Source organism: Cladophialophora immunda (genome assembly GCF_000835495.1).
Source record: "Cladophialophora immunda strain CBS 83496 unplaced genomic scaffold supercont1.1, whole genome shotgun sequence".
NCBI classification, from domain to species: domain Eukaryota; kingdom Fungi; phylum Ascomycota; class Eurotiomycetes; order Chaetothyriales; family Herpotrichiellaceae; genus Cladophialophora; species Cladophialophora immunda.
In genome coordinates, this window is record NW_015622541.1 from 1281016 (window position 1) to 1299239 (window position 18224).

Below are 18224 nucleotides of genomic sequence, written 5' to 3' on the forward strand. Positions count from 1 at the left end.
GTTCAACCTTCTCGCGACGTTCAACCATTTTTACCTTCTGGGGCCAACACATCTTTTATGAGAAAGAGCTTCAACAGTGGCACTTTCAGCGATTAAGGCGCCCAAAACCATCAGGACCGATCGTGCAAAGCGACTACCTGTTGAGGGAAAGACTGTCATGCAGCCAAAGGCGCCAATGCAAGCCACACCAAAGGTCCCAAGAGCCTTTGTCCAGCTGATCATGTTGAGCATCTCGGGGCCCCTGGACGCCTTTTTGTTGGTGCCTTGCACAGCGCCCCTTTACACGGCAGCGCTGAAACAAAATATCATATACCAGTTATCTAGTTGCCATGGCATTCTTGCGCCCTGCAGCCGCCGATAACAATGCAGGCATCGGGAGGCACAGGCGTGGAAGTTGAACATGTCAAGGACCTTGAATTCCTGGCGATGCATGGGCCTTTCGCACGCACTGCACGGCCCCAGTAGGGGGGATGAACGATCCCTGTGCGGCCCCAACAAGCGTGCAGCTCTGGTCGCCTTTTAACCACTCAGAAGCCATCAAGCAAGCCTCTGGGTCTTGAGCTGCGCCGCCAGGGCCTTCCAATACAGCCAATGCTGCTAGCTAAACCCGCCAAAGCCATTCCAACTGCTTGTCCCTCGCAGAATGGAACACCAAAGGGCACACTGAGCAAAAGCCCTCTCCTCGACCATGAATGCAATTTCTCCGGTCCCCTTGATGATGTTCAACAATTTAAACTGGCCTGACGCCATGAGACACAAAGCTAGACATCATGGTTTCTATATAACAGGTGTTGCCGCCGCCCCGCCTTCTGATGATTTCTGAATTCGTACTTGAATATTCGGGGTCGGTCGCCTGCTTCAAAGGTGCTACAAACTCTCAACTCTACGTTGGAATGTCTCCTGCACTCGCCTCCCCGCCGCTCCCAAAGGTTCCAAGCTTCGTCAGTTGGCACAACCCCATATTGCGCGTTTGTGCATTTCGTCCACGGACCTACGTCGTCTTGGTCGTCGGCCACGGGTGATTATGCACATGGGTATAGGGTTACCTTCACACTGATGTGTGTTGGTGAGGAATGACTGCCGGCTCCTCCTCCCAAGTCCCCCCTCCCCGTTCTGGCCCCCTCGGTCCGCTCGACCTTGGCTCAACAAGACAGACTTGGCGCCCATTTCCCCAAATGGATTTCCTATTGCGACTCTTCCCTTCTCTCAACCAATCAGCTCCCACATGGGACGAGGGACTCAGACCCCACCGCTGAACACCATGTCACTGGCCAGTACTCGTGGTCTACACATACTCGGCAGAGACTATGATGCCATTGCCCATGAGGAAATGGTCCCAAGGTCCGAAGAAAGAATAGAGTCGCTGCTGCCCTACGATGGGCTCGAGGCTAGCCCGCTGAAGAGGTGAGAGTACAAGTGGTATCGTACTGGCACCAAGACATGTTCGATACGCGGTTTTGGGAGGTCATTACCGATGTTAAAGCACCAGGAGGATGAAAGCGTGGTGTCGCTACCCAACGTGACCGGAAACTGGTGGGATTGACCCTTGTCACCTTGGTTTGGTCATCGTCTTTCTTTTCCTCCCAACTCCCTCACCACGGCATCCAAAACTCCCATCCCCCTCGCCTGCGACTCAAGCTTTCCATTACCTCCGAGCATTCATCATCCCGTCATTCTCCCTCTCCCCCCTCCGTCCAAGCCCCCTGCCTGCCATCCATCTCTGAGCATCTTACCGTCTTCTCTTCTCTTCTCAACATTCTCGACAGCAAGCAGATCTCTTCCCATAACTACTGGGAAAATAATCAATTTACTGAATAATTCCAATTGTCTCTCAAACTGTTGGCATCTAGACCACTTCTACGGTCAATTGAGATCCTCGTGCTCCTGATCTTGACGATGTCGGCGTCCATCAACATGCCCATCCACCCACCACCGCATAACCATGCCGGTGTCAGATGCAGGCACGGCCATGGATACTTTGACGACGAGGGCATGACGCCCAAGCAACGTGAGTCAACGACTCCTCCCCTCGTAGAGACGGCCTAACAATCCCGCAGGCTCAGAGGCCGAAAAAAGGGTCATCGAGGAGCTCGGCGGCCTCTTCTGCGACTGCGGCAAGTTCTTCGCGGGGAAATACGCGAAGACCAACCTCACCCGCCACCTCCGCGAACAAAACACCCGCTATCTATGCTTCTACTGCCAGAGCGAGTTCGCTCGTCCCGGAAACCTGCACAACCACCTGCTCGAGAAACATCCGGGGCTGGAGTGTGCGCACTGCCGCACGGTTCCCCAGCCCGCCCCACGACGATTCAAGTGTCCTGAATGCCCGCGGACCTTCCACACCATGGACGATATGCTCCGTCACCTGCACACCAAGCATCGCCATGATCGCTAGTTACGAGATGAGTTACGGCCGAAGCTGGACGACAGGCGTTGGAATGCAAGCTTCGAGATGAGAGAGAACTGGAGGCGGATTCCAGGGAGATGTGTGAAGCTACACCTGAGATTCTCGACGAGTTGGTCTGCATGAGAGAGGTTTTGATGTTGGTTTTCCACCCCCGAGCAGTTTCCCACCATCCCCAGGTGATTAGAGAGAGGGGATGACGAAGTTGTCCAGACGGCAACTTCGCAAGCTATACTACTGTTTGATACCCATACTTTTAAAATATATTTTCCACACCTGCCTTTTAGCTTCCTGCTCGAGAATTACGAAGTTGTTCTCGGTACCATTTTCTTGAGCCTTCCACATTCTGACATCTCTGCCTGGCGCCCTGGTGCACTTGACACAACCACCAGAAGTATCCCCATCCGCCCCCATCACCTACAAACACATTTTCTATGCATTTTCTCGTCCACTTCGCGACGATCACCGTCGGGGAAGTAATATCCCATAGGCCAGCACTTCGCTGTTTCGGGAGATAATCAACAATTCCTGATCAAATCATTGCAGCAGCGTGTACACAATTATTACAGCGCCAGGACGTGCCACACTTACGAGTGAACACCAAAGGGTCATGCCTTAGGCAGGGCATCCGGGGGGGCAAGACAGCACACGCAAGCAGAGACGTGAAAGTCGGAGGCATATAGCTATGGACACGGGTGGCAGCCACTGGAAACCGCCCGGAGGGAGAGCCTCTTGGGGTCTCTCGCACCGCCTAACGAGGTGTGGAAGACCTGGGCGCCAGGTAAACAGGGCCCTGGAGCAGGTGCGCCTGGCGAGAGATTCTAGGGGCTACGTTAGGCATATTGAGCAGACGTGCAAGCGCCCATAAGAGCCTAGAAGTAGTCCGTCCAGAGGCCCTTGGGCTGGGTTACATGAGGGCTGGTGAAAGCAGGAGGGGGAGTAGCATTCAGCATCTCGAAGAGTTGGGCGGGACGGGCCAACGAGTGAGGGAGGGAACGTCCGAGGGGGGGGGCATGAAGCAGGGCGCCGCCCAATGAGTCAATCAGCCCAGTCTGTTGGCAGTCAGTTCTCCCAGCGGCAGTGGCAGTGGCAGTGACGCAGCATGGAAAGTGGCGAGACCTTCGCCAGGCCCGTGGGAATTTGGCCCTTGCGGCCGGCCCACCTACGTAGGTACAAGTCGTTTTCCCATGGGCGAATGCGCAGTTAGGATTTCCCAACCCGGCAATGTCTGGGGGCCGGAACTCAAACGTTCTGGGCGACGTAAGGCACCACAGCGCCACGCACTCAACCGGCCACAAAGTAAATAAGTTATGGTCGTGGGGAGCTTAGGGTTGGGTGCAATGATGCACGGGAGCCGACGAAAAAGCATGTGCGTTCGGAGATAACTACGGTGGGGGGGGAGAAGGGGGAAACAAAAAAGCAAACATAGCAGCTGACGCCTCTGCCGCAGGGTTTCGATGCAGGTGTGATTGGCGCGCACGCTGGACAGAGTGATCAGACTTGCACGCAGCTCGTCGTTGACTGGCCGAGAGGGAAGAACAGCCGAGAAGGTTCTCTTTTCACCCTCTTTGCTTGTGGTGAGGCCGGGCCAGCTAGCTAGCTAGCCTCGCCCTGTCCTGTCGCTTTGTTTCTGACACATTCCGTGAAGAAACCCGCGACGTCAGTGAGCGCAAGGAGTTCGTCAGCACCCCGACGACCGTCTCCAGTCCAAGCAGCGTGTGCTCTTTCCACGTGCGGCTCTCTTGTCGCCTGCGCCCGACGGCCAGACCGAGGAAAACCGCACAGAGGAGAAACGGCGTGAAAGGGATGAAGTTCGACGTCGATTGTGCGGCAGCCAATGGATTAGCACCAGCGGGCCAATGGAGCCAATCCTCCGGTTCGAGCCCAGATCGGACGAGGTAAGTCGACATACGCTAGCCCGAAGTGGCATGACAAGTGCCAGGGTGTCTCCACAGCCGGTGCTGCTGCACTGGGTCGTCGGGGTTTAGGCTTTGGGTCTCAAGTCATTTCAAAAGACCGTGACGGGACCGAACGCGTAACCAGGACACGTTATATTTCAGTACAGGAGGAGTGAATGCTACGGTAGTATATCAACCCGAGTCCTTCATCCTTGGTATGACGTCTTCTTGGGGGTTGAAACTGGTGGAAGTGCTCGAGTTTCCTTGTGGTGCTCGCTACCGGTTTCTCGCCTGCCCGTTGAACTGGTGCCGCTTACCCAAATCCGAGGATCATGTGGAGGCTTGGGGGGGGAGACCGACCCACCATTTTGCCACCCGAACGCCCAGGCAGACACGTCGCTCGACGACCAATGCACTCACCTCTCGAGCCCAAACTTGCACGCTTCATGGCTGAATGACGGCACCGGTCTTTCTCAAGCTGCTTTTGCATATTCTATTGTGCTCAGGGCACGTGCCGGAATCATCTGCGCGGGTTTAATTAGAAAAAAGTCGATGTTGTGTTCGGCGTGAGGCTGAAGATTAGATAAGCTTTATTAGTCATCCAGGCATGGAGGGTGAGGGGGGGAGCAGGGAAGCGAGAGCTGGAGCACCTTGAAACGCAGGGGTTGCCGGATTCCCGTGTACCAGCCAGTCAGCGCCCGCGTTTTCACGGCGAGGATGGAGTCAACTGGACAAAGAGCAGAAAAAGAACCCTCGTCTTCCTGGCCGATACATACCGGTCCGCGAGGGAGGATTTAAAAATAGATGAACAGAGAAGCCGACTCCCCCCTCAGAACACAGCTTCCGCATGTTGCAAGTTCTGTCTCAAGCTGGACTCAGTGGTTACCATACCTCGTACCAGCACTGGCCTCCGATGGCTCTTAGCCTTTTACAGCTATAAGCTTAGCTTTAGCTCGGCCATAACCACGATAAGCTCAGATATCAATCTTCCAATTGGTGGCACTCGCCATTAAGCTACTTTTAGGGCACTCTCGCTGTCGCCCGCGTCAAAAGCAGAGGCGGCAATCAAGTATGACATGTGATGGTCGAGCAGAATTCTGCACAGACAGCAAGCAGTCTATAAATAGGTTTCACAATTTGTCTTGTTCAGAGCACGGCATTGGCCGGGAACGTCCTTCAGAAAACCCACCATACCTATGCAACGAGGGCAAGGGAGATTATCCTCCTTGCTTCCTGTGCGCCCGAGAATATCTAGTGTATATTTGGTGGACTCATTTTGGATATGAGGATTGAGCTGGGATGAGGATCAGATGGGTCACGATCAAGACAGGTGTTCGCCAGGAATGCACCGTTGGCATGGTGAGCAGGGCGCAGGTATCTGTGTATGTCTTGTGCTGTTAAAAGCGGCGATGGATCCCTATTGTTAACTCTTGTTCAATGGTGACTACCCAGCTCATCTGCTCTGCTCGGTCGACATACTTAGGCAAGTTCTGAGAGCTCGATTTTGTGCCGTGTACGTATAGAGAAACCCGCGAGGCAAGGTGGATGTGGAACGAATGAGAGAAGAGTCGAACGCCAGGGCGGTAAAAGCAGCGTCATCCACGTGAGCGGCTTTGTGACAGCCTCGCATGAAATTCACTCTCCGCATTCTTGCCGTGTTGCAACACCCCAATCTCGACCACTCCACGCGACCAGTATCCTGATGATTTGATGGGCTCGTCTATGACTGGCAGTAGAGGCTACAGATAGGTTTGGACCTTGCATCAAAGCTAGGAGTCATGACGACTGCAACGCAAACCCCTCCGAGCGCGACGTACGTCTTCTGCCAAACATCCCACCACACCTGTCACTTTCTGCTCCACCCGACTCTCCCTCCTCTGTTACCGACTGTTTGACTGACCCTTCTCCTTCTCTTTTCTCAGGGTGTACGTCAAGAATCTCGAAGAGCGCATCAAGGTCGAGCAGATGAAGGCTGCCCTCACCGAGATCTTCTCCGAGTACGGGAACATCATCGACCTGGTCGCCAAGTCGAACCTCAAAGCGAAAGGCCAGGCCTTTGTGGTCTTCGACGACCCGGACTCGGCGGCCAAGGCCATCGAGGAGATCAACGGATTCGAGCTGTTCGACAAGCCCATGCAGCTGGACTTTGCGCGCACGCGGTCCGACGCCACCGTGCTGAAAGAAGACGGCGAACAAGGGCTTGAGAAGTGGAAGAGGACCAGACTCGCCGAGAAGGAGAGGCGGCAAGCCCTGGAGGCGACGCAGCAGAAGGCGCTCAAGAGGCCCGCCGCGGCTGCGGCCGCTGAGCCTGCCGCGGCAGGAGGAGGGTTGACGGCGCGGCCTGCGAAGACGGCCAAGGGCGCCGGCCTCAAGGCTTCGGGCACCAATGCCGCGGCCATCATTCCCGACGAATACCTGCCTCCCAACAAGATCCTGTTTTTGCGGGATCTGCCAGATAGCTACGACGCAGACGGTCTGAGCCGAATATTCAGCCGCTTTGAAGGGTTCAAGGAGGTCCGGATGGTGCCCGGCCGGAAGGGTATTGCGTTTGTGGAGTACGAGGCCGAGGCCGGCGCGATCAGTGCAAAGGAGGCGACGGCGGGTATGCAGCTGGGTGACGAAGGCAAGGGAATCAGGGTCACGTATCAACGAGCTTGAGGGACGGGTGTTGGAAGGGGGCAGGGAAAACGTTATGATATGGTTCAGGCAACTGCGCTGCTGCCAGCTATTGTACTTGATACCCATGCATGGATTGGCCGGCGTTGAGGATAAAAGCATACAACATCCCACAGGGCCTTCTCACACCCTGTTGTCAAATCAGAAAATGACATCCTCATCCTCATGCTCGCCCAGCACATCCTGCGGCTGGGCACCATCTTCCTGTTCTGGTTTGCCCTTTTCTGCTTCCCTCTTTCGCTTCATGTCGGCGTCTGCGGCGGCTTGATCGCGTTGTTTCTTTCCCGACACCTTCTTCAGTCTGTAGAATTCTTCTCGGTCAAGCTCGTCAAGCTCGGAGTTGATATCTGGATAGGGAGGGTGTCAGTTGCTTGGAGACAAGGTGAGGCCCCAGTAAACTTACATTTTATAGTGTTCTCAGTTCGAGGGATGATGACATGTTCAATGGCGTTGACTGCGTATACGGTGAGCTTCTGGTTGGCCTCTGATATATCCAACAGACGTACCTCTTCGGTTCACAACCTTGATGACCTCATCCAGAATCATGAATGCCGTCTGCAAGCTCGCAAGCTCAACCAGTGTCTCGACCGCTCGGGTGTAGGTCTCTCGACACCTCTGCACCTGCTGGCCTCCCTTGCCCAACCCCGTCAAGCCGAAATCATTGATCTCGTCCTTTGTGTACCCTTCAAACTGGGGCAGAAACACACCCGACACGTTCTCTTGCCTAGTCTTGATCCTGAACCGGGCTGTCTTGACTGACTCTTGGATCTGGTAGCCAATGTCCCCGCCGACTGCGTATGATACCTCAGCAAGCGAGAACGCAGCAATCTGCATGACTCGTCCCATTTTCCGTTTCGCCTCGTCGATTCTCTTCAGGATTTCTGTGGCATTTTAGCTTCGAGGAGTCGGAGAAGGGGTTAGCTGTTGTGCAGACCTCGAAACCGCCTGTGCGAAGATTAGTATGTGACGATGCCAGTCAAGGAGGAACGTGGTTTACTTTGTCAAAGCCTCGCTTTTCCTCTTCAGCAAGCTGTGGCCGGTCTGAGCGCCCTTCAACTTCGCATTCATTTGACCCAACGCCTGCCGCGTGGGGAAGACGGCCTCTCTCTGGAGGAAGCAGTCAGTAACAGTATCATCTTTGCTTCCCGTCCCAGTGGTCTCACCCCTGCGCCAGAAGACATCTTGTCCACGGGTTACGTTTCGTCCTGTCTTATGTCGAGCAACCAAAAAGGTACTGAATGCGAATTAGAGCAGCGAAGATCAATGCGGCGGCAGCTTATCACCTGGCGAAGCTGCAAGGCTCGGGGAGGCATGACGATGCCAAGCAGGCATCGCTAAAACTTTAGCCCGCCGATAGAGAAGACCATGTTGCTGTATTATTATGCCCAACCGCAGAATTTATATCTTACAGAATACTTTGAAGAATTCGAGCGATATAGGTTCTACTACTAACTGAGACGAGAAAGGTGCATCAGCAAATTTGCATGCTTAACACCGAACAGGACCAAGGCTGGAGTTCCAGAAGACAGCCAGCTTGACACATTGGAAGCATTTCTGAGTAATTCGATGAGCATGAAACAGCCTCAGCTAAGTCATAGCATTGCATCAGAATATTGGAGAATATACCTTGGCTCAAACAATTTGATACAATTTGATGCGCCCAAATTGCGTCGCATGTCTGACGCAAGGGTCGGGCGGCCATGGTAGCAGGATATCGGCTTGTTCTGTCCACGAGGAATTGGAGAGAGCCGGGACGGGAAATAATTGACGACATGTAGTGTTTTTGTTGTAGATGCCACAGGTGTATTTGGTTTGGCCAGAGGAGGTTGTCAATAGACGCAAGGGGCTCTGCACCCTCCCGGTGTAGCTGGAGCCAGTATACACGCTCTGCAGCACATGGTATAGATGAATGCGACCTGTCCGACCCTCCCACTTCATGGCTCCAGGACAGCCCAAAGGCCTTCGTGTGCGATCTTTAGGCTTACCTTCCTATGGTCTCAGCCTCGAAAGATTTGTCGAAGTTCGGAAGATTGCTCGCGGCCACGAATGCCAGTCAAGTGCCAATGGGAGACTCTCCGCATCCACACCGGCTCCAGGGATGTATCTACTGAGGCTCAGTGCCATCTTCTCGGGAACAAATACATTTCATTTGATAGCTTGGAGTGGGTCTTTGCAACTGTTCCAAATTTGCGCCTCCCATTGTTCAGAGTAAAGGACTGTAACGGTTAGTGAACCTCAAGTAACTAGCTAATACGTTAAGTAGCTGACTTCCACAGATGCCAAGCCGGAGCCGTCGAAACTTTCATCCGGTTGCTTCGGCTGCCTGCATCTAGATTTAGCGAAATCGCGAGAGAACTTCTTCAGCACGAACCACCGTCATGCCTGGCATTGTCCGCCAGTCGCATAACAACTCGACGGTCGCCATGAAATCTCTCAAACCCGATCTGTACCTTATCGCAAACGAAGATGCCATCTACGAACAGGACATCCTCCGAAATCCCGGAAGCGTTCGACCATGGCTCACTTACATCGACTTCAAGATGCGCAATGGCACGATCCACGAGCAGGCATTCATACAGGAGAGGGCATGCCTACAATTACCGCGATCATACAAGCTGTGGAAAATGTATCTGGAGTTCCGGATCAAACACCTGAAAAAGAAAAACCCGGTCAAATACAGGGCAGAGTTCAATAAAGTCAACTCCCTCTTTGAAAGAGCCCTCATTTTGTTGAACAAGATGCCTGTCATTTGGGAGATGTACCTGAGCTTCCTCTTGCGACAACCCTATGTCACCAAAACTCGAAGGACCTTTGACCGAGCACTCCGGGCTTTGCCAGCTACGCAACACAACAGAATTTGGAAGCTCTATAAATCCTTTGCCAATTCAGCCGGAGGAGAAACCGCAGTGAAGATATGGGCTCGCTATGTCCAAGTGCACCCAGAAGACATGGAAGACTATATCGAACTACTCATCGAAACCGGGCATTACCTGGAGGCAGTGAAAAGGTACACTCAGATATTGAACAACCCCAAGTTCAGGTCCAAGCACATCAAAAGCGAGTTCCAGCTGTGGAACGAGATGGTAGAACTCATGGTCAACAAGGCTCGAGAAATCGGTGATAGCTCGGTTTCTGGTTTCGACCCTGATACCATTATCCGAAGCGGCATAGAACGATTTGCCGACCAACGCGGAAAACTATGGGCAGGCCTTGCAACCTACTGGATCACCCGGGGAGATTTCGAGATGGCGAGAGATGTTTTCGAGGAGGGCATTACCACCGTGATGACAGTGCGCGATTTTACTATGATCTTTGACGCGTATGTCGAGTTCGAAGAATCTATATTGTCCACCCTGATGGACGCTGCTTCCGCCCGTGCAGCCAAAGGAATCGTCAACCCTGACAAGGACTTCGAGCTCGATATCAAAATGATGCGGTTTGAACATTTGATGGATCGCAGACCCTTTCTGGTCAACGACGTCTTGTTACGGCAGAACCCCAATAATGTGGTCGAGTGGGAGAAACGGGTTGCTCTATGGAACGACAACAAGCGAGAAATTGTCCAGACATACACAGATGCAATCGCAGCAGTCGCACCGAAAAAGGCGGTTGGCAAGTTCCACGAATTGTGGCTGAACTACGCCAAATTCTACGAAGAGGCTGGCGATTTGGACACAGCTCGAATCATTCTCGACAAGGCGGTCAAAGTACCATACAAATCCGTCGCCGAGCTTGCAGACACGTGGATTGGCTGGGCTGAGATGGAGTTGAGGAACGAGAATTTTGACGGCGCGATGAAAGTCATGGCTACAGCCACCAAAGCCCCGAAACGGAGCACGGTCGACTATTTCGATGAAACTCTCTCACCGCAGCAACGCGTGCACAAGTCCTGGAAAGTCTGGTCGTTCTATGTGGACCTTGTCGAATCGGTGGGCTCGCTGGATGACACCAGGGCAGTCTATGACCGCATCTTCGAACTACGGATCGCCACCCCACAAACTGTTGTCAATTATGCTAACCTTCTCGAAGAGCACGGCTATTTTGAAGAGTCCTTCAAAGTCTATGAGCGAGGACTGGACGTGTTTACCTATCCAGTTGCATTCGAGTTGTGGAACCTATACCTGACAAAAGCCGTCGACCGCAAGATTGGCATTGAGCGCCTTCGAGACTTGTTCGAACAAGCAGTCGAACAATGTCCTCCTCAATTCGCTAAACCGATCTACCTGATGTACGGGAGTCTAGAGGAAGAGCGAGGGTTGGCCCGTTCAGCGATGCGAATCTACGAACGCGCCACCCGCGCCGTGAGCGACGAAGACCGGCTATCGATGTTCGAGTTCTACATCACCAAATCGGCCACAAACTTCGGATTGACATCTACGCGCCCAATCTATGAACGCGCCATCGCCGCCCTGCCCGATAAGGAGGCAAAGGCAATGTGTCTCAAGTTTGCAGAGATGGAGCGTCGTCTGGGAGAAATCGATCGCGCAAGAGCCATATACGGTCACGCATCTCAGTTCGCAGATCCAAGAGTGGACAAAGGGTTCTGGGAGACGTGGGAGAAATTCGAGGTGGCTCATGGAAACGAAGATACGTTTAAAGAGATGCTTCGAATCAAGAGGTCGGTGGCCGCGCAGTTCAACACAGATGTGGCGTTTATCGCGAGTCAGGCAATTGCGAGAGGGCAAGCTGCTGCCGCGGCTGCTGGCGATGGTGAGGGCGCGGAAGCTGAGCGACGAAACGGGGAGGTGCAAGATGCCATGGCCGCATTGGAGAGACAGGCCAGGGCACCGGTCGGCTTTGTCGCGGCGAGCACAGGACCCGAAGGTGGGAATCGCGCGCCACCGCCGAAATCAGTTGATGGGATGGACGACAAGCCTGACCAGGGAGTGGCGGCAAACCCGGATGCCATCGACGTCGACATTGACGACGACTGATACTTCCACGGCCCCGAGGAGAACTTGGTTGTTTTTTTCTTTCTTTTCTTCACATGGGAAGCTGCGCGAGCTGCGACGAAACATGGACCATGAAACATGAGCGATTCTTTTGGTACTGGGAGGTTATTATTCATTTTGACAATGTGAACAATACTTTGAGCCTGAGGCTTGATCAGATTCGGGATACTTTAGCGGAGGGGAATAGGCGGAGGAGGCCATCTTTGAAGCATCAGCGACGTGTTCTTGGTCTAGTTTAGGGACGTCTCTTCTTCACTCCAGCCCGGTGTAGGCATCTCAATCTTGCGCTTGAGCAGCTCGCTCGCTCTCTCAGTTACCTAGTCAAGCAGGCCACAGCCCTTGACTCTGCGAATGATGCAGATTCGTCCTCGTCTGGCTCCAATGGCAAGGACAGTCGAAGATTTTAACTTGCCGCTTGTGAAAGACCACGAAGCTGTGCAAATAAATGTATGTCCGATTCAATCACTTTCGGCAATTGGAGAGTCTCAGGTTCCTGCTCCCCTTTTGTCTATCCGTCTATTCGCTATATGACTCTGCTGTCCTGACAGTCCATGCTGGTCGTGTCTCTATCGGGCATTCTGGTCGGATTGCTCCGGGCGTTGATACAGAGCCAAGGGGAAACATCATTTGCGTGGTGATCGAAATGCAGCCTCGCACGCCCCTATCTGGCGATATGCATGTACATTCCCCCCTCGTCTCGTTTGTTCGCCAGATTTCATTCCCTTTTCAAGCCTGTCCCATACCCTTCGCTCTGATCTCGATTGGAGCATTTACCCTCCTTTCACTTGGGATAGTTTTTCACGTGGAAACTCTTGACCTTGACAAACTGCTCGAATCCCAATTTGCTCAAGGTGACGCCCTTGCCACTATCCTTCCACCCCGTCCAGGCGAGATCCGGACTCGGGAAATCCGCTCGGTTCACAAACACGGTCCCGGCCTCGACCGACCCGCACAGCTCTTCGCCCCTTTGCGTGTCTTTCGTCCATATTGACGCCGTGAGTCCGAATTGTGAGTCGTTCATGAGTCCAATCGCCTCTTCGTCGCTGGAGACTTTCTGCAGGGGTATGACCGGGCCGAACGTCTCGTCGCGCATGACCGACATGCCGTGATTCACATTGGTGAGGAGGACGGGCGCCACCCAGTTGCCCTCCTTGGGGCCTGTCGGTGAGTTGAAGGTCTCATTGTGAGGCGTCTCATCCACAGCTCCAGCGGCAATGGCGTCAGCAACCTGCTTTTCGATTGTCTCCTTTGATCTTTTCGAGACCACAGGCCCGACGTGTGTAGTCTTTTCGAGGGGGTCACCTAGTTTGTATCCCTCGAGGACTTTCTTGACTTCCCCCAAGAACGAATCATAGATGTCGGCATGGACGTAGACACGTTCAATGGCGCAGCACGACTGTCCCGAATTGAAGATCGCCCCGTCCACGATTTCTTCTGCCGCCCAAGCAGCGTCGACATCCGGGCGAATATAGGCCGGATCCTTCCCGCCGAGTTCCAGTCCTACGGAACACGACACACGGGAGGCCGCAAGTGTCTGGATCGCTATCCCCGCGGCGACTGAACCGGTGAAGCAGATGTGGTTGACCTCGGGGGACAGAATCAATGGCTTGAGATCCGTAGGACTCCCGCAATGAAGGTACTGGATGACGTTCTGCGGCAGCCCGGCACCCTGAAAGATGTCGACGATGTGTTCCACAATTGTCGGCGTTTGAGGACTCGGCTTCAGGATCACGGCGCAGCCGGCCAACAGCGCCGGGATCAAACTGTTCACCAGGATCAGGTAGGGATAATTCCAGGCGAATATGACCAGCACGACGCCCACAGGCTCTTTCCTCGTGATGTACCGCTTGAAGCCTAATTCCTGTTCACCGGCAATCGTGGCGTCCCGCTCGAGAACATCGGGCGCCACTTTGTTCATATACTCCGCTCTCTTGACTGCCGTGGTGATTTCCTTTGCGGTGTACGAGATGGGCCGGCCCATCTGCTCGGTGAGTTCGCGAGCCAGGGCATCTTGTCTTTCCGATAGTGTCTCGAGGGCTTTTGATATGATCTGCTGCCGGGATTGGAGGGTAGGGTGGGATTTGCGGTAGGACTTGTACGCGCTTTGCGCGGTGGTTCCCAATCGCAGGATTTCCTCTGGTGACTGGCCGTGTCGGGTCAGAATTGGTTTGTTTGTCGTGGGCGAGATTGTGGTGATGATTTCGGCGACCATATTTGCACTTTGTTAGCAGGAATTTGTGGTGAATATAGCTGGTAGATGGAATGGTTCACATGTACGTAGACTGAGAAAATGTCCCGCCGCGGGGAAATGAGGCGAGGCTGAGAAACCGCCGAGCCTCAGCGTCCTGGCTGGCGGCAAGGCTGAGGAGTCAAAGCTTTAAAGAAATTCAATTTCTGATAGACGGTCTTTCCGACCGGTTGCAGCTACTGTCGAATAGCAGTGGACATTCTTTCCAACTGTTTGAGGTGCTGTCAGTACTGCACTGTGGTATGACAATGCCTATCTAACTATTGTGACTTCACGGCTCTCCAGCTTCTTGTGGATATTCGTATTGACATAGTCTCGCCTGCGGACCGAACCATCAATCTGTATGCAATGTTAGACCATTTCCGTGCATCCATGATCTCCTGATGACTTCAGGCTTGGTGCTAATCCATGTCTAAAGTTGCAGAGTCGAACAGCATGTCCGACATATTCAGGATTGCTATGCCTTGACAATTCAGTCCGCTTTTGTCATCCCCCAAGCCCAAGCCACATACTCATCAGCATCAATGATTTGATGATGCGGCGTCAGACAGCCGACCACCCATGCACCAGGACTGAGAACAGTGTCGTCTGCAACACCCGTCAAGAAGATCGTGTTGCAGCTAGGCATGTCGCAGTACTTAAGTGGACGACCAGGAGGTGGCAGGGGCATGTTGCTCGTGGACTCGACTTGCTGATCAAAACAAAAGGGCGTCAGACACTGAGCTTGAAGGCAATGGACTAGGACGGGAGACAAACTGCATCAATGACATTCTGGGTAAACAAGCGGGCCGCCGTCTCGATGGCAGCACGCACGGAGCGTCGAAAGTCTGGTCGAAGGACGGCCTGGCTGCGACTGATGGCATTGTGAACGGCGATGCGGATTTGGAACAGCTGGGAGATGTCGAGCAGATGCTGAATTTCTTTACTGTAGGCAAGCATGTCTTTGATGACGACGAGTTCGGCCACGGGGATGTGATGGGATCCAAGGGGTACAGACGCCATGATTTTGCCGTGACGGACGCGGGCGAGGCGAAGGAACTCTTCCTGACGCCTGTACAACGCATCCTCGAATCCATCATAGGTGTTCAGGTCGAACCAGTCCAAAAGCTCGTGTCTGAGCGTGTCGTTGCGCGGGGAAGCCCCGTCGGAGTCGTCGTCCATGATGCCCGAAATGGAGAGGAAGGCGTGGTTGAACCTGAAGCTATTGGGAGGAAAGAACCGGGCCTGTCGTGGCGGTGGTGAATGAAGAGTGAAAGAGACACCAAAGAAAGGCAAATAAATGAAGGTGAGCAGTGAATTTTCGTGGGTTGGTCTTGATGGAAGCGGTGGCCGCCGCCGCAACACCGCCTTGGCCCAGATGTCAGGTATTGGGGGAGACAAAGCGAAAGATCAGAGTGCACAGTGAATGAGGCCGGTTGGGTCGATCTGCCAATTGTCTAAAAGCGTCAGATTCTCACGCTTCACTCTCGTGTTCTTGTTGCGACGCAGTTTGTCGAGGGAAGGCATTGGTAGACGGTCAGCTGGTGACCAGACCCACGAGGCTGAGGCTGCGTCTAGGATTCCTGGCACAGCCTTGGACCATATACTCCCAGACCTGCATCACACTCGCCCTCTGAATCTGACGCCGACTGTGCCAAAATGACTTTCTTCCATGATATACCGCAGCGCGTCACCAATAACCCACAGTCGAGACTTGTACAAGTTGGTGAGACTGTTAGCCTGATGTAACGCCATAGCGAATCAGGCCCATAACACCCCCGAGCAGTATCGCCAACGGGACAGGGAGTCCAAACCAGCATCCGCCTACATAACTCGTCGCCGTTACGACCACCCACCAGGGATCTCGGCCCAGGCTGGAGCCGCTCGTGAACTCTTCGTCGACGTACCCAATTTCCCACAGCCTGTAGATGGCAGTGTAGATTAGCCCGACAGCGGCGGCGTTGACGCCACGTAGCCCGGCTTTGACCCATCGACGAGTACGAAGCGCCCTCCACAGTCCCATGGTGCCATGCACCAGTATCAAACCTGGCGCGAAGATGCCGACGAAGCCCAGAATGGCACCAGCTGCGCTAGGAATCGATGCATTGATCGCGGTCAGTGAGCCCAAGTAGACGGCAACTATACAAGATGTGTCAACAAAATATCTCTGTGCGCTTTATACGTATTCGGGAGGTTTGGGGACTTACAATTGAAGTTCGGTCCTGGGAACGTCTGTATAATGGCCAGTCCCAAGAGGAAATCACGGGACGATACCCATCCTTCTGTTACAATATACCTAGATTACACCAATACCGTCAGCTGTGTTTACAGGGTACACCCTTTGTCAAACTCACTGTCGAAGAAGTGGAATCACAACAGGGCCTCCGCCAAATATAATGGTGCCCGCAAGGTACATGTTGGAAAAGAGACTGAACAGCAGTGGTCGATGCTTTACCACTCCTCGCAGCACCATGACAATGACGAAGGTCAGGAAAAATCCCGCGATGAGAACGGCGCCAAATTTCCAAGAAACCTTCAGCTCCCTCCCCGTGGGGATGACTCTTGGATTTTCTCTACCGTTTGAGGCGCGTTGAACATCATCGGAAGTTGTAGGGAGGTCTGGGCCTTGGATATCTTGTCTTGGAGGCGGATTTCCATGGTTCGTCTCCTCGGCTTATGATTTGATGTCAGTCGATGCACTGAATTGGACGGTAGGGAACAACTCTGCTTGACTCACTGTGATCAGTTGTTGACCGGTCTGCGACATTTAGTTCGACTTCTTGGCTTTCGTGCCTCTGTCTCATCCTTCGCACAATCCCTGAGGCCTTCTTCATCAGCGGATGCAGCCATCGAAAGTCCCAAATGATCGTCACAGGGCCGGCTAAGAAGATTAGCACAGGAAAAAACCATAGTGCGTTGTACAGCATTCCCGCAGTGGCTCCCAAAAATACCAGAATCCTCGTGACCTGATCTGTTATGGCATTCTGGGATAACTGTACTGCGGCAAGTGCAATCACCCCCACGGTTGCAGCGTTGAGGCCAGAGAGGAGTGCATAGGCGGGTGCAGGAAGTGTGTCCCCAACACTGGATATACCAAGCGATAAGGCATACATTCCTATGGCGCCGGGAAGTCTGGGTAGCGTGTTAGTTCCAGTAACATACTTCCCCATTAGTTAGAAAGGGGGACTCACGACCACAGTAGGAAAGCTGAAAGTGCGGATATGAAACCATTGCGGTTGAGGTTGATACAATATAGCATCTTGGTGCTCGCAGGGCCTGAGAGCGCCTGAGTGACGGCAAACAGCTCTTGGAACATCGGTTCGTCCAGCCATTGATATTTCTCCACGAATCGCTTGTGCAGCTGCTTGCCAGAGCGCGGAGTCAAATCAACAGGACAAGGATAACAGGAGACCTGAGTCGACAGATATTACTTACAATCTGAAAATGAACAGGCGGGCCTCCGAAACATATCAACCCGAGGTGGCCGTTCTTCTGTAGTGTCTCCCGCATTCTCTGATGCCAATCCACCCACCCATCCAGCATGCGACGTTCGACGGAGCGTCGCACGCGCGTCAGAGCTTTGAGGGAGGAAGAGAACATGTTTTCAAGGTGACGAAACTCAGACAGAGCTGGTGGTGTTTCCCTGCAATGTTTCAATTGATGTTCAGTAGACCAAAAGGGTCATTTAGGCCAATGCGGGGCTCATCTTTGTGAAGGCTGGCAATCGAATCAACCGTCTTGGCTCAACAGCCTTGTGGTCCGATGCGGGAGGGAATCACAGAGATCTTCGCCTCGAGAATGTGAAATATTGCGCCATTGCTCAGGCACCAATAAATCATATTACACAGCAAATGTTATACAGCACTGCAACTCGATACTCCCGTGGATCGAGATTGCCCGGCAGCTGATGCCCCTCGTGGCTGAAGATGAGCACCTGGCCCTTGTTATTTGTTCCCGCTTGTTGCAGCTGCACCTAGTTTTCCTATGTCGCAATCAAGTCAATAAATATTGGCTCAACGACTGCCTACACGTTTCCCTAAGGGGGGCATAAAAGGCAGCTAAACGGG

At 53.4% G+C, this 18224-nt stretch overlaps 7 protein-coding genes across 7 annotated transcripts; 3 read left to right on the forward strand and 4 right to left on the reverse strand.

The window, feature by feature from the left end:
• The first annotated feature begins 785 nt into the window (after positions 1 to 785).
• On the forward strand, positions 786 to 2683 carry PV07_00382 (uncharacterized protein). Its single transcript, XM_016386830.1, has 2 exons — positions 786 to 2008; positions 2058 to 2683. Exons 1-2 carry the CDS (start codon positions 1897 to 1899, stop codon positions 2393 to 2395), a joined length of 450 nt encoding a protein of 149 aa, XP_016253758.1. The 5' UTR covers positions 786 to 1896; the 3' UTR covers positions 2396 to 2683.
• Positions 2684 to 5926: 3243 nt separating this feature from the next.
• On the forward strand, positions 5927 to 7185 carry PV07_00383 (uncharacterized protein). Its single transcript, XM_016386831.1, has 2 exons — positions 5927 to 6115; positions 6225 to 7185. Exons 1-2 carry the CDS (start codon positions 6081 to 6083, stop codon positions 6958 to 6960), a joined length of 771 nt encoding a protein of 256 aa, XP_016253759.1. The 5' UTR covers positions 5927 to 6080; the 3' UTR covers positions 6961 to 7185.
• PV07_00384 (V-type proton ATPase subunit D) lies at positions 6980 to 8244 on the reverse strand. The gene is made up of 6 exons (XM_016386832.1): positions 8142 to 8244; positions 7976 to 8085; positions 7913 to 7923; positions 7485 to 7859; positions 7382 to 7432; positions 6980 to 7325 (listed from the first exon to the last, which is right to left on the reverse strand). Exons 1-6 carry the CDS (start codon positions 8157 to 8159, stop codon positions 7120 to 7122), a joined length of 771 nt encoding a protein of 256 aa, XP_016253760.1. The 5' UTR covers positions 8160 to 8244; the 3' UTR covers positions 6980 to 7119.
• A 1097-nt stretch (positions 8245 to 9341) lies between these two features.
• On the forward strand, positions 9342 to 12393 carry PV07_00385 (pre-mRNA-splicing factor syf1). Its single transcript, XM_016386833.1, has one exon. The coding sequence runs from the start codon at positions 9357 to 9359 to the stop codon at positions 11910 to 11912; it is 2556 nt and encodes an 851-aa protein (XP_016253761.1). The 5' UTR covers positions 9342 to 9356; the 3' UTR covers positions 11913 to 12393.
• PV07_00386 (uncharacterized protein) lies at positions 12279 to 14194 on the reverse strand. Its single transcript, XM_016386834.1, has one exon. It carries the CDS (start codon positions 14140 to 14142, stop codon positions 12712 to 12714), a length of 1431 nt encoding a protein of 476 aa, XP_016253762.1. The 5' UTR covers positions 14143 to 14194; the 3' UTR covers positions 12279 to 12711.
• Positions 14195 to 14650: 456 nt separating this feature from the next.
• PV07_00387 (uncharacterized protein) lies at positions 14651 to 15339 on the reverse strand (the record flags this gene model as incomplete). The annotated part of the gene is made up of 2 exons (XM_016386835.1): positions 14651 to 14869; positions 14935 to 15339. The coding sequence occupies 2 exons, from the start codon at positions 15337 to 15339 to the stop codon at positions 14651 to 14653; spliced, it is 624 nt and encodes a 207-aa protein (XP_016253763.1).
• A 427-nt stretch (positions 15340 to 15766) lies between these two features.
• On the reverse strand, positions 15767 to 17757 carry PV07_00388 (uncharacterized protein; the record flags this gene model as incomplete). Its single annotated transcript, XM_016386836.1, has 6 exons — positions 15767 to 16296; positions 16365 to 16453; positions 16512 to 16830; positions 16895 to 17289; positions 17349 to 17518; positions 17593 to 17757. 6 exons carry the CDS (start codon positions 17755 to 17757, stop codon positions 15893 to 15895), a joined length of 1542 nt encoding a protein of 513 aa, XP_016253764.1. The 3' UTR covers positions 15767 to 15892.
• Positions 17758 to 18224: the final 467 nt, after the last annotated feature.

Coding starts and splice junctions, on each gene's coding strand:
- PV07_00382 (XM_016386830.1), top strand. CDS start 1,897: ATGTCGGCGTCCATCAACATGCCCATCCACCCACCACCGCATAACCAT. Junction 2,009..2,057: donor GGGCATGACGCCCAAGCAAC/GTGAGTCAACGA, acceptor ACAATCCCGCAG/GCTCAGAGGCCGAAAAAAGG.
- PV07_00385 (XM_016386833.1), top strand. CDS start 9,357: ATGCCTGGCATTGTCCGCCAGTCGCATAACAACTCGACGGTCGCCATG.
- PV07_00383 (XM_016386831.1), top strand. CDS start 6,081: ATGACGACTGCAACGCAAACCCCTCCGAGCGCGAC. Junction 6,116..6,224: donor CAAACCCCTCCGAGCGCGAC/GTACGTCTTCTG, acceptor CTCTTTTCTCAG/GGTGTACGTCAAGAATCTCG.
- PV07_00386 (XM_016386834.1), bottom strand. CDS start 14,142: ATGGTCGCCGAAATCATCACCACAATCTCGCCCACGACAAACAAACCA.
- PV07_00384 (XM_016386832.1), bottom strand. Junction 7,433..7,484: donor CAAGGTTGTGAACCGAAGAG/GTACGTCTGTTG, acceptor CCGTATACGCAG/TCAACGCCATTGAACATGTC. Junction 7,326..7,381: donor AACTGAGAACACTATAAAAT/GTAAGTTTACTG, acceptor CTCCCTATCCAG/ATATCAACTCCGAGCTTGAC.